This window comes from Triturus cristatus, chromosome 6 (assembly GCF_964204655.1).
Source record: "Triturus cristatus chromosome 6, aTriCri1.1, whole genome shotgun sequence".
NCBI classification, from domain to species: domain Eukaryota; kingdom Metazoa; phylum Chordata; class Amphibia; order Caudata; family Salamandridae; genus Triturus; species Triturus cristatus.
This window is the reverse complement of record NC_140589.1, coordinates 1,076,426,350-1,076,443,705: the sequence shown is the minus strand read 5'-3', so window position 1 is coordinate 1,076,443,705 and position 17,356 is coordinate 1,076,426,350. Positions and strand designations below refer to the sequence as shown.

At 44.4% G+C, this 17,356-nt stretch overlaps 1 protein-coding gene across 1 annotated transcript in view; it reads right to left on the bottom strand.

The window, feature by feature from the left end:
* COA6 (cytochrome c oxidase assembly factor 6) overlaps positions 1 to 17,105 on the bottom strand; it is a 69,885-nt gene extending 52,780 nt beyond the window's left edge. Inside the window, exon 1 of the mRNA XM_085611943.1 lies at positions 16,852 to 17,105. Within this exon, the coding sequence (XP_085468069.1) occupies positions 16,852 to 16,995 (144 nt within the window). The 5' untranslated portion in view covers positions 16,996 to 17,105. The remainder of the gene's footprint in view (positions 1 to 16,851) is intronic.
* Positions 17,106 to 17,356: the final 251 nt, after the last annotated feature.

The following is a 17,356-nucleotide window of genomic DNA, read 5'->3' as shown; positions in this document are numbered from 1 at the left end:
CCCCAGGTTTATGCACTCTAGTGTCGTGTTCTGACGAATGCTTGCTGGTAGCAAGACTTCTTTCTTCACTGCCTGTCCACCGCAGTCCTCGCGGGTGAGATCAAAGCATGTCCAGGGCCCACAAAAGGCGTTCTTGCACCTTTCTTCGGTAGCCTAAATGTCCCTTATCTCTAAATGCCCTAGGCATGTTTTTGTGTGTTTTGACCCAGTGTTTTGATTGCTCAACTACAGTGTACTTTGTGGTTTGAGTAATGGCAGCTGCAGTCCGAAATGCACGCAGGATCCTAATCAAAAGCAATTTCACATGGATCAAATTACAATTGTAAGCAGTTGCCTGCCGTTTAGCGATGACAACTACCTGTACTTACTATTTTGTCTCGCGGAAGATGGAAAACATTACTTGCACAGTGTTGGTATAGTGGGAACTGGGCCTTATAGATTGCCCATGATCTATTAGAACTCCAGTCCTACCACTTGCACCACCCACAATACCTTTGTGTGAAGAATACTCTCTCAGACGCTTGCACTCCCTCAAACTGCTGAGGATGGGCGATCTACTCCGAATGGAGAATTCATTTCACTTTCCCAATTTGTAGTGGGGGAGGGATACATACCACTAGAGATATGCTATTACAGATTGCATTTGGCATGGAATGAAGGTTTGCCTACCTTTCCAGGTGAACTTCCACAATTTAAAGCCATTGCATTACTTTTAGAAGTTGCATCCACTAAAGGCCTCGTGAAAAGGCTATATTCCTGCATGCAATCTGAAATGCCAACCCATACCAGTCCTCAGCCTGTGACAAACTGGACAATGACCTTTGTCAATCCATACCGAGGGAGGATTGGTCCTTCTATTGTGCTCGGCCCGAAGCCCCAACACCCAATACTCGATTGAGGAGAATTCATTTTAAGTTCCTCTATAGGATCCGTCTCACCCCTCCCAGCCCGATAAAGAGTAAACTTAGGACTGATTCTTGCTGCTACTGGTGTCTCACCATAGGCTGGCTTCCTGTACTTAGAATGAACTTGTCCCCCTACCAATCAACCACTTCCGGTGGAAAGTGTTTGATACGTTTTTTTTAAAAATGGTGGAACACTGTTCCACTAGACCCTGGAATCGGTGTACTGGGCCTGTTAGCCAAGTTCCTGCTGCAGAGCGGGGATTCACGGCCCTGGCCATTTCACTGGCTAAGAGTCGGACGGCAGGTCACTGGGGGCGCTGTTGCGCCCCCACTCCGAGAATACATTGCTGAATTATGTGGTTTACCCTCAAGAAAATTTCAAAATGTACACTAAAACACCACCCTCCGATTCACGTCCACTTTGGTCTCTTTAGACTGTACCAGCATATGCAGTTGGACGGGTGGCATTAGTTTTAATAACGCTGTCCTGCGGTGCCCCCAACAACTTTGGTATCAGTGCCTCCTCGTGCATGCAGTCTTTCTCCTCGTGTCCTTAATGCAGAATCCAATGACTGAGGAAATATTTTGTTTATTATACTGCTGGCAAAACATCACACGGCAACAGAGCACCTTACAGAAGATGGAGGCAAACACGGTCAACACCAAAGCAAAATTAAGACTTGAGCCACCAAAAAGAAACAAACGGATCACTCAATGCAAATAAAACTATCGCTGCTTGCACGGATACTTGCGCTTGCAGCAAAGATTCACATCTATTCAAAGTATGTAGGCAAATGTATAGGTGTACCACTTGTTCCTTCCACATTTAGACGAAAACCTGCTTTCCAAGTAGGGCTTACCGCAATGGCACTATTTAAAAAAAAAAAACTCGGAAAAAGAAAATGTTTGATCAAAAAACTTCCGATTCCAAGGTCCTCAAGTTGCACACAGTTTTCCGGAGCATGTGCATCAACTCACTGAGCCACAACATTACAACCTTGTGTTTGTTTCCAATCCACGGTGAAACGGAAGGCTGGAAGTGTGGAAAGCTGCTAAATCTGAAGAGGGCGGGGAAAGAAAGGAAGGAAGGAAATAATAAATACTGCCTCAGCGCTGCACCTGTAGGCCTGTGTGTTGAATGGCACATTTAAACATGGCAACTGAAACAAAGCACAACAAAAACAAAATACATCGTGTGAAACTAGAGGACGAATGCAGTCAGCGCAAAGGGACACAAAAGGAGATCGCCTGAGGTTAAAAATACACTCGTCTCCTTTCACGGAAGGGGTGGGGGGCGGCGGGGCTAGTTCGAAGCCAGGCGTGCTCGAGAAGCAATTAGCAGCGAAAAGGGAAGTGAAGGGAGGCGGACGGGCGGGGGCGCAGCGGATGAGGGCCCAGGAGAGAGACACTAAATCTGTCACGGTAAATAAAGGTGCAGCGCTGCCAAACTCTGCTTCTGGAGCCTGGCACCGCAGGCGCCCGGCCTGCCAGCAGCAGGGTGCTTAAATCAGGCACTGATTGCAGGACACGAGGCCATGCAAAGGTGCTGCTCGTAACCTCCGATGGCCGATTACATGGGTCATCATCGGCCCCTCAAGGAACGGTGAACCCAGAGACTCGGACAGCCCAAAGGAGCGGATAATCAAGGCATACACCGTATACAAGAACGGGGATTTACGAGGCGATTCTGGGGCTGTAAATGAAACGTCCCGGAAATTCCTCATTCCCTAGGAGGCCCTCAGGGTCCGAATTGTGATGCCATGGCTTCCGATCACTGGAATCAACCTGTTGGTAAAGGGCAACTCCGGGAGTCGGATTACTGGTCAAAAAAGAAAAAAAGAGAATGTCTCCGTGAGCCTTGTGCTCGGCTGGCGCCTCGGGCATGTTTACTACGGGAACATATGGGAATGCAAAGCCATTAGTCAAGCAGGATGGCTCTGTCTCCCTTCACGCCCAGGGAGGAGGGAGATGCGAGCAGAGCATCAAAGGGCTGGGTGAGAAGGGAGGGGGGAATGCAAGGGTCAAAGCGGCGAAAGTGGAAGTAATCGAGCAGAGCATCAAAGGGCTGGGTGAGAAGGGAGGGGGGAATGCAATGAGCAGAGGAGCAGCTGTGCACGTGCATGTGATCGTGCACTCAAGGTTTAGGCCAGCCAAAAGACTGTGGGTAGCACTTTGAAAATCCCACATATAAAATGTCTCTTCGAGCCTTTGGCTCAGCGAGACCTAAAAATACAGCATGGAGAGTTAGTTCAGAAATTATTGACAGCACTGACATTACCAGAACATGTAGCCATCGTTAAGTGTAGTGCACATCAGAAAATAGTAGATGATGTGGGCCGAGGCAATGCCTTTGCCGATAGTACAGCAAAAGAAACAGCGCACAGTCAGCAAGATAAAACCTACGTGTCATATTCCCCAGCAGAAAAGATCTCAAATGTGAATGAGGAGGTCAGAGAAATTCAACAGATGGCCACTAGAAAAGAGATAGAACACTGGGAAAAAACAGGCATATTGGACAGCGAAAATTGCTGGAGAAAGGGTCCAGACGGACACAAGTGGAAACTGCCTAGTTCCTACGTATTGCCATTTGTAGCAATGGCCCAGCCCATGTCAGTGCAAAAAGTACAGCCATACAGTTAGAGCAGGTGTGGGACTACCCGGATATTAAGAAAACAACTGAACACCATGTTAAGCATTGCATGATATGCCTACAACACAATCCAGGAAAGGGAGTAACAACTCCAAAAGGAGGGTTCTCCCTTCCCAGTGCATCATTTGAGGTTCTACAGATGGACTTCATTGAACTCTAACGATGCCATAACTTGAAGTACGTTTTGGTCATCGTGTGTGCTTTCACTACTGCTAAAATACTACTAAAAGAATGCTTTCCTTGGTTCGGAATTTGTAGAATTTTATAGAGTGACAATGGGCCCCATTTCATTGGACAAGTGATGAAACTAATAAGAGACAGTTTAGGTATACATCAGAAGTTTTATGCTGCTAATTATCCACAATCCGTGGGATTGCTGGAGAGACATAACGAAACTCTGAAACTCAAGCTAGCGAAAGTGCAAGCATCAACAGGCCTCAAGTGGCCGGATGCCCTCCCCATAGCACTTATGTCCACTCATGAAGTTGCCCACAGTAGATCCAGCCTTGCACCCTATGAAATAGTGTTTGGCAGGCCAATGAATGTGTGGGGTCCACCAAGCCTGAGAAAGATTAAAGAACTTGAATAACCTATATTATTGGATTATATGAAGGCGCTGACAGACAATCTCTCATTCACAAACAGGTACACAACTCATTGCCAGACAACTCGGAGGGTCCTGGGCACCTGCTGCAACCCGGTGACTGGGTCCCACAAAGAACTTTCAGTGGTCGATAAACCTGGAGCCTCGCTGGAAGAGACCCGAGCAGGTCCTGTTGGCAACACAAACAGTGGTCCGAGTAACGAACAGGAGAAATTGGGTCCACGCATCGTACTGCAAAAAGGAGCCAATGAAACTGGCCCAACCAGAAGGATCGGAGGACGTGGATATAATTCATAGTGCCCTCAGCAGCGAGGAAAAAACAGACCTGTACTTTGCCACGGTCGACGAGCTGCTTTTTGCCGACCAAGCAACAGCTGGAAGTGACAGGTACAACTTGAGACCACGGAAATAAGAACTGAATCGGGAGACCGAGAGGAAGGGGTCCGGTGAGTCTGGTCCGATTAGAGGGCCTACTTGGCAGGAGGCTCTGTGTTACAGTAGCAGCCAAACTAGGTTTGGTGTGGTTTGTGACCTGGGCATCCTGAATCTGTGAAATACCCTAAATCCCAGTGCTCCCACCTCCCACATTAAGACGCCCGCATTTCAGAACACAGGTGAACAGGATTAGAGGCTGCATGGTAAACAGAACACCTCGGAGGATATATATAGACAGACACATTGATTATGATCTCTACTGTGTGGCCACGATGTCCTTGGAAGAGTAAGGTTACTGTAATCTGTCTAGGCGACCAGTTGAAATTCCCTAACCTTTCTCCAAAAGGCTATTATACGGGGCCTGAGTCATATCACTTAAAGAGGCAGATCCTAATACAGGTATTGGAAACCATAGGCGAGGAATTAGTTTGAGACATTCCATGATTCTCTGATCACCAGACCATTGAATGGAAAGAATAAAAGGATATACAGTCCGAAGAGACGCTCAGGACATTGAGGTAAACATCACAATCCTCTGCCCAACACTTGAGGTAATATTGGACACGAGGTCCCTCTGGCCCCGGCGACCATACACAATTTTATAGCGGCTCGTTGGCTGGGGAGTGCACTTCAATTTCCAGATTTTTCACCTACCGGTTACTACAGGGGTCCTGAGCTACAACCCCTGAGACAAGCCGTATATGAAACCATCCTGAAGGCTGTGGGTGACGAATTGGTGGATGATATAAACAATTAATGGCAGACACGCTCACTTGGACTGCTAAGTGAACTCCAAATGAGATCTACATCTTTATTACGGTAATTGCACCCGAACGACCTGTTCCACATACCCTGTTTTCCTGTTGGCCTCGACATCCACAGAAAAGTAAAATTACCATCACCAGTCTGAACAGTGTACTTTTCCCCCCCTCCTGTTGTTTTAATGACATTTTTATGGGACAAAAGACTGCAGACACTTCGATTGAACATCTGTGAATTGATTTTTACAATAATTGGTAACGAACAAATAAGGGATTAAAATAAGATACAATGGAGGACCGCCAGCCAGTACTGCAGCCAACTCTAGCCGGCTGTTCTGGGCGTAAGAGAACAATAGTATGTTTGGTAATAGCACTGATTTCTGCTGTAGGTATATTTACGATAGCCTGGGTTTTGCATATCAAGTTTCCTATACATTCACTACTCCCGTCTACTCCCACACCCCTCGGAGCACATTTTCTTTACACCTGCCCATCACGAACACCAGTACAGACTGGCATAACAGAACAACACCTTCATCCAGATGCTACATTTTACCCACCAAGGTACCAATTTATCCTATTGTTGGGTCTGTAGCATGCTTCCTGCCCATCAGGCGCCAGGGGGAACTCCCCTTATCTCCCTCCCATGCTCACAAAATGGTTCTTGTAACGCCTGATTTGAGATCCTATGGGCTGCAAGTATTAATAATATTTGTAGTACCGACGAGGGGGGTCTTAACAGGGAATTATACAGGGCATGCTCCCTGATGGCACCAGTACCTCCAAGGTTGGAGGGGAAATATGGGAAATGGAGGAGTATGATGGAGGAAATGCATCCACTAGATATGCTTTTTCCAAGAGATGTGTATATATTGAAAAAGGGTTTCCTGTGTTGATGGTGATCGATGTCCATGCCCTCCTTTGTGTCCATAGTATAGGGAGTGTACCGGTGGGCACTAGCATTTGTGGAATAATAATAAATATAACTATTCGAATGATAGTAGCTATCTGGCTTCCCACAGTACCTATTTTATTTGCAGGTCTAGGGGGTATTACCTACTGCCAAAATCCTGGTCGGGACATGGTACGTTTCCTTTGTGTTGCCTCCGGTCTACATAGCTCCATCTACCCACCACCATCTTCACCGCTACCCCCAGAAGCAGGCACCAGTACTGGCGAAACTGTCCTCCTTCCCACATTTCAAACCATATATCTTATCCCAGAGAAAGAAAAGGGATATAGACCAAACTGATACAACATGGCAGCAATTTACCAATGTCCTAAAAGGTCTCCTTCCCTTTTGGGCACCAATGTCAAATAGTCTCAGCGTTCGCCGTTTGACCCGAGTAGTGGAGTGTGTAGCAAATACAACAGATGGAGCCTTGAGCGATATTATTACCGCAGAGCTCCAGGCAACCCGTTTAGTAACTTTACAAAACCGTATGGTTTTAGACATTATATTGGCAGACTGTGGTGGTGCCTCAAATATCATAGGCACCAGCTGCTGTGTATATATACACCAGATAATGCCCCCAGTGTGGACGTGGCGGTCGACGAACTGCACAAGACAGCCTCCGACATACACCAGGACACTGGGGCCTGGACATGCTCAGGCTGGATAACTGGGTTCTTAATACATGATGGAAATTGCTAATTATTGCGGCTTGTATTGGGGGTATACGTCTCGGATGCTGAAGTTGTGTGCAGTGTATTCCAGTTATTTGTTCCTCCTGTGTTGTTGGATGAATGTGATCCATGCGACAGTTTGGTGTTAACTTGTCTCGCACATGTTGCAGAAGCGGCTTGGTATTGGTACAAATCAAATATCGCCCTCAGAAACTTGCACAATATATAGAACTTGTCAGCGGTTTCTGAAAAATTACTGGCATCAAATTTGTTTCCATGGGTTATTAACACAAAATTCCTCGGACAGTGAAAGTTGCCTAAGATGTTTACAGAAGTTTACTTCAGGGGTGTAATATTACAATTAACGTTTGTACTACTTTAGAGACAAACAGATGTCACGTTATGTTTACCTTTCTTGGCTGTTAATAACATTTTCTTAAGCGGTTGTTCACTAATTTATTACGCATTCAAAATCACATCCAAACTAGAACTGTAGCCCTGGTCATTTATTCCTAGAAATAATACCAGTCCTTCTGGGAACGATGCTACCAGTTTACTCATTGAGGGGAGTACCTGTGTAACTGGCTACGGTTGTGGAAGGCAGGGGTTATTCATGCCATTAGAAAGGGGAGAAGTTGTATTAAGCATGTGCCTGTTTGACCACAACAAACAATACCCTGATCGCTTCCCAGGAATCTTCATTTCTGACAGCAGCAGTTGAATTCATATATAGTAATACCACTGACAGTAACAGAACTAAATCAGTGATCTAAGTAAGATCATCTCATTTTGTATTGACAGTCTGACCTAGAGTCAAGATACCTTATTACAATTCATATGTATTCACATATATTTCAATTAAAATAAATGCAAGAATATTATATATGAGATAAAGTACCTCCTGGGGGCGTGGCCAAGATGGCGGGGCAATAAGACACACAATTCCAATCTCCGTCAGGCTGATTTAGCAATCTGTGATCATGCTGCTGCCCAAGGATCCAAACATCATCAACAAGGTCCCACTGGGGCACCCACATCCAGAGAGAAAGAGTGGGTGCTGCAATGCTGCATTCTGGCACGGATTGGAGGAGAACCTGCCCAGTGCAAGGCGATCAACCCAAGATGGCGGCTTGAGGCAGCGTCCCAAGCAATGGGAAAGTCAGGCTAGGACCCATGTGTTGAAGGCTGTATTTTCCTCTAAGGGCATCTGACAGTGAGCTGAGGCATACAGTAACCAAACGGAAACAGCTCAAGACTGGAGGAGCCGGACCCAATACCCCGGGGCTCCCACTTTACAGATCACAGCTCCTGGAGGGTGGTGACACAGGACTTTCATGACATAGCAGGCGGGGGCAGCCAGAACGGGCTGGGCCACAAGAAACTCCTACTGGCTGAGCTATGAGCTGTGGCCTCAGGTATGGGTTGGGACAAGGAGCTGCTGGTGAGGCTCCACATTACACTGGCACAGAAATCAGATAACCCCAAAGAACTCTAAACAGCAGCTCTCCTAGCAGATGCTTGTATGGCCTGTAGGATGACCATACAGAAGCCAATCACTAAAACTAGTGCAGGAACACCTTACCCCAGCTAGGAACCAGTCATGATACCATAATGCCAATCAGGACCCATCAGTCATGCTAAGAGGAGCACCAACTCATTAACTCAGAGGTGCTGCTGACTCACCTAGATACAGACTGTGGCCCAGGAGCATGGCAGACTGAATGGGCATAGGGTGGGGCTACGTGGTATCTACTTACATGAATCAGGGGACCATTAAAAACAATTCACTCTGGGTGACCCCCAGTAACACATTAAGCTAGAATGGTGAACCAGTCCAAAAATATAGATTAAAAAAGTCAAAGCTCCACTGTCTGCTCCTAGCCAACAATCATCCATAGTGCTTTATACTTGCTAGGGCTTGCTGGTGGAAGCGTTACTGGCCCCCAGCTGCAGAAAATATGCTGGAGGCCAAATACTTATAAGGTCCCAAAGGCGAGACAGATTGCATTGCAAATGCTTGTTTTATTGATGGTCGTCATTTATTTTTATAGAATATGTCGCCAGATTTTACAACCCCTTTTTTGTAAAATATGTTGCAAGACATTGCGACAATGCACTTGCACTTTTGTTAAATGTGGAATTTTAGGGTTTGCCTGAGCAGCGCTTGCGCTGTGCTTGTGAAATCTACTGTATTTGATATAAATCTTAAAAGGGGCTTACATCCCACCGCCTTGCTTTTCACTGGTTCCTGTGCTTGTCACTTACTTTTCCTCCAGTTCTATTGGCTGTAACATACTGTTTCCTGCATTTATCAATGCTTATTCCTCGTGTGCTTCTCTTGTCAGTTTCCCGTTGCCAAAATACTGTTTCCATCCGCTTCTGGTGCACTTTTCTTTAATGTTTTGCCCGCACAGCAAAGTGCATCTTTACCCAATCTCCCCTGCACAGCGTTTTTACATAATCAGTCTCCCCCTGGCTCCATGCATTTCAAGCGTGCATACCACAGGGCTCGAAAAATCCACTTGTATTGTTGATCAAGATTTAATCAGGACAGGCTATTTTTAGGGACTACTCACCCTTTCTGGTGAGCTGAAAATCCTCCTACTTCAGTCACAGAACTAAAAGTAAATGTAGGAAGACAAACTGACTTTTGACCTCTGTCTCTGAAAGCAGAGTAAATGTGATAAAATCACAAGATTTAAAAGCATCTTTATTGCTCACAAAGTGAAAGAGCAATAGAGATGCCTTTAAATCTTGTTATCTTGTCACATTTGCTGGCTCTCAGAGACAGAGGTCAACAGTCAGTTTGTCTTCCTACATGTATCTTTTTTTATGTGACTGAAGTTAGAGAATTTCTGTGTGACAACTGAACTGTGCATAGCATGTGTAATGAAAGGCTGTAAGATGTCAAGCTTTTTGTAACACAACAATGAAGCTAACTGAACTGTTTAAACATTTCAAATATATTTATATATATTTATGAAGACACATTTTTGTAATTCGGTTTAAAAAAAATGTTTTTCTTGGATCAAAGCAAATTAGAACACTTTACTTGGTGATGTGCAAAGTTTAAATATTTTTGCTGAAATCCAATTTCAAAACATTGTGTATGGGCTATCATCAGTAAATTTACACGTTGGTGGGGACATTTTGTGGCTATTTCAATGGAATATATGTTATCTGTGAATGACTGTGCACTACCACATCATGCTTTAGTAATATAGTTATGGAAAGTGAGCTTTTAAACATGAACTGGGAATTATTACTGCTCCTGCCCAGATGACAATGCTATTTGTGAACTAAGAGACCAGCCAGGGATCATGTGTACCCTATATATAGGCTTGATTCTTTCATACATGGAGCAAACATTTAGTCTAGTAAATAAAGAGTTTTTTTTGTACAGCAGAAATAGTGAAATTGCATATTTGAAGGTGCTCTCGTATGTGATAATAAAGAAAAAGGCGGCTTCATAAGACAAAATATTTGCCTGGGATCACACAGTTTGAGACCAGTTCATGGGTCAAGTACATTACAGTTAGGTCGAGTAGATTATTCGAGTTACTAGACCTGCAGGTCTAGTAACAGTAAATGGTTACTCGAGCCCTGTGCCAGCTGTTTTTTTTCCAGTTATTATTAAACGAAGCTTGGAACACATCTTGCTCTACGCCTCACTTTCAGCCCTAAACCCCGCCCTCCGCAAAGCCTTGAACTAATTGGCTATCCCTGCTTGTTTCCCTTTCTGTTTCTTTGAGCCTTCAAGCGGTGTCCGACGGTTTCACTTAGGCAGGAGCGTAAAACTTTAATCCAATTATCTAGATATGGCACCATTTCTTCCTGTTCCAGCAAGCAGCGGAAACTGTGGGCATCGAGCAAGGGTCTGCTTTGATTATGTTACACAACGAGAGTTGAATAAATTAAACCAATTTTTTGCATATTTTTGTTCCTTAAAAAAAGTGCATATTTCATATTTATTACTATTAAGCAGAGCATTTTCAGATATGTGAATTACGTTATAAAGGGATCAGAGTAAGGAAGAGTGCTGAAACGCAGGGGGGGGGGGGGGTTGTTACTGATGTGAACACATTGCTATTCATCATCTGGTCTCATAAATTTGTTTCTTCTCGTGCAGTGGGTGATTCCTATCTCCACTCTGCATGGAAGCCAGGCTCACTTTGCCACTGGATTCAAGCTAGTCTGGCTAATGAGGGGTTACCCCGAAACTGGTCCCAGGATGCTTATTTCCAGTCCAGGGAAGACATGGCTAGGCAGTTCGGGCTGGACTGTTCCCATGAGGCACAGGATCAAGACTGATTTGCATATAGCCGAGTCTGACGTGAGGTGGAGAAGTGAGCTAAAGAAGGATGATGGGTTCAACCCAGATCTGTGACTGGGGGTGAGTGTCTGAAAGGTTTCAGCACTCCGTAAATCATCTCCTTGTGCTTGCTTTGTTCGCCCTAAGTTGACAGGGTATGCCCAGACGCGGGCCCCTTGCTCACTTTGCCACTGGATTCAAGCTAGCCTGGCTGATGAGGGGTGTCACCCCGAAACCGGTCCCAAAATGCTTGTTTCCGGTCCAGGGAAGATATGGCTTGGCAGTTCGGGCTGGACTGTTCCCCTGAGGCAGAGAGTCAAAACTGATTTGCATATAGCGGTGTCTGAACTGGGTGGCGAAGTGAGCTAAAGAACAATGATGGATTCAACCCAGAACTGTGACTGGGGGTGAGTGTCTGAAAAGTTTCAGCACTCTGTCCATCATCTCCTTGTGTTTTCTTTGTACGCCCTAAGTTGGCAAGGTATGCCCAGACGTGGGTCACTTGCTCACTTTGCCACTGGATTCAAGCTAGCCTGGCTGATAAGGGATGTTACCCTGAAACCGGTCCCAGGATGCTTGTTTCCAGTCCAGGTAATTTTCATATTATAGAGTCGTATGATTAGTGTTTACCGTGTGATAGGCACTGCACAAAAACAAAGATGTTTGTCACAAAAAGTACAAGCCTTTAGTCTCTCTTTTACACAGACCCTGTTGTTGGTTGTCGTGCAACTGGGTCAAAAATAGTAGGGAGTATTGTTATAGGACGGCTAACGTCTTAAAAATAGAAGCACCAGGCAGTGTGTGCTTTATGTACCCATGCTCTGCATAGTGATACATTTAGCATGCCTGGTCTCAGTCTATGGGTAATTCGAATTACAGTGTGCAAAATGACCTTGTTGTGTATCCCCAACAAGATTTTTTTTAAGTAACCATTTATTATTTTGAAATGTGTCATCATTCTGAAAATCCGAAACCATTACCAGTATGTAGATAGGTCTACACCGCATATTTACTGTGAGCTTGAGTATAGGTGACTCTTTATTTAATAAGTCTTTATAGCGCCTCGTGGCCCCAACAAAGCAGTGCAGAATTGTCTCAGGATCGAGTGTCTAAAGGAATACATGAGCTCCATTCTGTCTTAATGGATATTTCAGAGGTGACACACAGAGCAGCAGTCAACCCATATTACGTGCACATAATTAAACAAACCCGCCCTTTTGCGTTTTTCTAAACACTGTAAATATCAAAGGCTACTGTTAACAATTAAATGATAAGTTATTTTGTGATCACTCTTTATATAGTGAATTGCGTCTATTTGTATACTTGTATGACCTTGCAGTGATCTTAGAAATCTAGATTCTGGGAATTCTTGTTGACTGTAGTCATCTTGACATGGTGTGAAATTGTTGGATTAGGGATGATTGGAGTGTTTGATGTAGTTTTAAGTGGTGGCTGCTATTGGTTAATTCGGGTGGAAATGAGGTATCTAATCTTCGGAGCGTACCTAGTTTACGAGTGTGTATACCATAGAACGCAGTCTTTCTATCCATCTATTTTTTGTATTGTACTTTTATTCTTGGGCCAATGGCAATATAATATGCACTTTGTATTCAGGTAATATATTTTCCCCTTCTCGTGCTTTCACTTTATTTTGCAAAATATGTTCTTCTAGATAGGACTTGTATTCTAGTCTGTTTTTGCTCTAAAGCGTTAGGAGAGTGTGCTTGCCTGTACACGTCTAGAAGGCGCACATATGCTATCAGCCAACACCTTAAGTGCACACTGAGGTATGTTTACATATTAACATTGCTACTTAAAACATATAATTTAAGAAATAGGCAATTAACCAGGGTTTACTTTTCCACATGCCACTAGCTTTCAGAAGCTTGCTGAATACATCCTGTGTTTTCATTCCTTGATTTGAATTAATACCACATCTATAGCTCTTCTTTCTGAGTGATAACCAAATAAGGACAGATGCATAAAATAGCTCACATCTTCTTTAGCAAAGGTTTTGCCATAGACACATACCTGGTTGAAATGCCTCAGTTCCAATCATAAAGTACATTTAATCTGTAAAGATCATAGACTATTTCTTCGGACTAAGCACCCAATCACCTAAAAACGACTGCAAATCATGATGTGCAATTTATACATTGGCTTGATTTCAAATGGGTGTGCACTTTGCTGATAAGACCTCTGTGCTAACTGGTCACACCGCAAATTGTACTTTTGCAAGTGGTCGCAAAATTAGCAATATGTGGTGCCATCTATCACCAAAAAGATGGACACTCTGGCTTTCAGAACATCACCCAAGGAACAGGACCGCTTTGCATAACCACTAGATAGAAAATATATTGTTTCTCAAACAACAAGTCATAACACTTTTACAGAGTTCCTTTAACTTATATTGCACAACTGCTCACCAACTTAAAACTTACCCAAAAATATATAAATATATATATATATTTTTTTTATCATTAATCACATAGGCGAAACCTAATGCAGTTATCAATGTTGATTAGATGTTGCGAATGCTTTGTCAACATTTTAAAAAAATATGCTCGGACTAGAGATGCTGGATATTCTAGAGTCTAGGTGCTAAGGAAGAAGGGATTCGGACTGATGTTAGGCAATCAATGGAAATGTGTGCAGGGGTAGGAAAAATAGATTGAGACTTAGAAGGATTGAGGAGGTGGTGTTTGGGAGCGGGTAGACATTTACAAAATCTTTTAATAATTGTTCTGAATTTTAATATGTTAGGTATTCATGTTTTATAGACAATTGTCTAAAAATTAATAAACTTGAATTTATGCAATAAAGGTTGGCTGCTTTTATATTTATGTGATTATACATATAATTTTTGTTAAACATCTTAGCATTGGTATACCTGCAAAAACAATGAATGGAACAAGGAAGTTGATAGAGGTAATGTCCTGATGACTTACAGGTAAATGTTATTACTCTCAGTCCTACTCATCCTCGTCATAGCTATTATCACCCACCCACCCTACCTTTGCCTTCGAGTAGGATTGGATTGTTTCAGAGCGATACTTGGAATGCCAGCCCAATTAATGATATCCCACTGGGTGGTACTGACATTTCATCGCTCTTGATGTTTCCAGTCTCAGAGATGGACTGGATTCACTTCAAAAGTAAGGACTATGACAAGGGTGAGAAGGAATAAGAGTAATGAAGATGAGTTATGTAGTCAGGGTATTAGGTAACCATTCATGTGTCACATTAAACTGTGCACCCAAAACCCTTGTGTGTTAAGGATTGCCACATTTCTCAGAGAAAAGTACCGGCCTTTGGCTTGCGTTTCAAGACCCTGTAAGAGTGCGAATATGATTCTTAAATAGGAGTTTATGTAAAATCTATGGGGCAGATCTACAAGGAAGAGCCGTAGCGTGGCAACGCAAGCCCTTTGGCTGCGCCACGCTGCTGCACTTCCGAAGTACAGCAATGCGACATATTTACAATGATATGTAGCATTCCTGTGCTCTCCCCTGCGCTGGCACACAAACTGCAGCCATGCGCCAGCACCCTTGCACCATGGTGCAAGGATGCCTGCATCATGGGGAGATTGTTTTTGTGCAGGAAGGGGTGCCCCTTCCTGCACAAAAACAATCACTACAGGCAATTTCCTCTTTCAGTGCGTGCTCTAGAATGCAGCACTCTTTGAAAGAAGAAAAAAACGAGGAGAAATGAAAATATTTTGCCTCGCTACGCCTCAAGGCGTTGCATTGACATGCATTTCCAGATTTACGATTACTCGTAAATCAGGAAATGTGTCTCCTTCCATGGGTGTTGTGTGGGAACACCCACAGCAACACCCATGGAACGCCCCTTCCACGCGTGTGAGGGGGCCATATTTACAATGAGAGGAAAAGTCACGCAGGGTGACTTTTCCTCTCCTTGTAAATATGAAGTTAAATGTGCCTCCAGTACATCACTTTGGCGCAGGGGGCTTGTAAATCTGCCCCTCTATTTATTTCCAACATGGTTTAACTGCCTGTTTGCTTTAATTATAATTCAAAGCAATACCAAAGGGGATGTTGGATGGAGCGTTTGAGCAAATCAAACACTCACCCCCCAGTCAACTGATCTGGGTTTCATCCATCATCATTCTTTAGCTCACTCCACCACCCCAGTTCAGACATGGCCATATGCAAATCAGTCTGACCCTGTGCCTCATGGGAACAGTCCAGCCGGAACTGCCAAGCCATGTCTTCCCTGGACCGGAAACAAGCATCTTGGGACCAGTTTCAGGTTCATAACCCTCATCAGCCAGACTATCTTGAATTCAGTGGCAAAGTGAGCAAGGGACCCACGTCTGGGCATACCCTGCCAACTTAGGGCAAACAAAGCAATACCAAAGTGGATGTTGGACGGAGCGTTTGAGCAAATCAAACACTCACCCCCAGTCAACTGATCTGGGTTTAATCCATCATCATTCTGGACTTCCCATGAGGCACAGGGTCAAGACTGATTTTCATATGGCCAGGTCTAAACTGGGGTGGCATGGTGAGCAAAAGAATGATGGATTTAACCCAGATCTCGACTGGGGGTGAATGTTTTGATTTGTTCTGCATTCAGTCCATCAATTGTGTGTCTTTTGCTTTCTCACTCTAAGTGCACCAGGTATGCCCATAAGTGGGTCCTGGGATCACTGTGCCACTGGAATCAAGCTATCCTGGTTGAAGAGGGGTGAAACACCCGAAACCGGTCCTAGAATGCTTGTTTCCGGTCCAGGAAAGACCTGGCTTGGCAGTTCGGACTGGACTGTTCCCATGAGGCACAGGGTCAAGACTGATTTGCATATGGCCAGGTCTAAACTGGGGTGGCATGGTGAGCAAAAGAATGATGGATTTAACCCAGATCTTTTGACTGGGGGTGAATGTTTTGATTTGTTCTGCATTCCGTCCATCTATTGTCTGTCTTTTGCTTAATTATAATTCAGGCATCATTTAGGAACTCTATAACATTTTTAAAGCAGTTTCATCTTGTTTTTGCTGTTTTAAGTACGCACTGATAGAGATAAACAAATACTCGGGCCGAGTTAGCGCTATATAAACACTCCCCCCCCCCCCCTATAACGGCCACTCTGTGGTGCGTTAAAAGAGCGTCATCATCGGTTTTCAGTAAGAGGATAATCAAAGCGTCACCTGTTCAACATTTAAAAGGTAACTTAAAAAACGTCACCACTGAACTCCGAGCAGCCACAGAGCACTAGTCAGTGCTGAGGGGGCCCCCTGCAGCTCGGGGCCCTCGCACTGCGGGGGGCCTGTGTTACGCCCCTGGTCTCCAGCGCCGCCTACAGATTAAGTCGTGGTGTGCCTATGCCACCCCCCCATTATCTTTCGTTACATACAGGTGCATCAAATTCCATGCATTGAAAAACAATTAAGACGAAACGGTGAGGGGCAACGTTTCGAAAGCATCACCAAAAACCCATTCGAACACGCACTATACTATTTAAAGGCAGGGACGGATTGATGCTTCATGCTGAGAGGCGACTGTCCACGTTATTAAATTAGAAACGTGATTGAACATACCCACTGATGCGGACAAATGGACTCAAAGTAATTTTGTAACGTTTTACACTTGGAGTAATCATTCCTGGTTTCATCCAAGCATTGCCAGTACTTGTCCCGTGCGCCCCAACACGCTTTCCTCTCCTCTGCTGTAGGTGCAGTCATGCTTGTATAAACTGCAGATCCAGTAGAAGGGTTGTTATTGGCTGGGAAAAAGAAATACCAGCACCGGAAAGACGTTTCAAACGCCCCGGAAAAAACCGCCCAGCCGTTCAGAATAGTATTACTTTACGTTCACTTCCGCCCACTCAAGGTCAGGTTTTTTTTTTTGGGCAGGAACTAGAATTTTTTTTACCCGAGATGCACCCTCGGTCCAGCGCAGGGTCGGATTGGCTGACAGGCAGCTGTTCACGATTCTCAACACGCCTCCTCAATTCCGCGGTCGATTGGAACTTTTTCTAACTAGTGAAGCGTTTCACTTTTAATTTACGACAACCCACTAGAACTGGATGTATCGTTAGGGTGA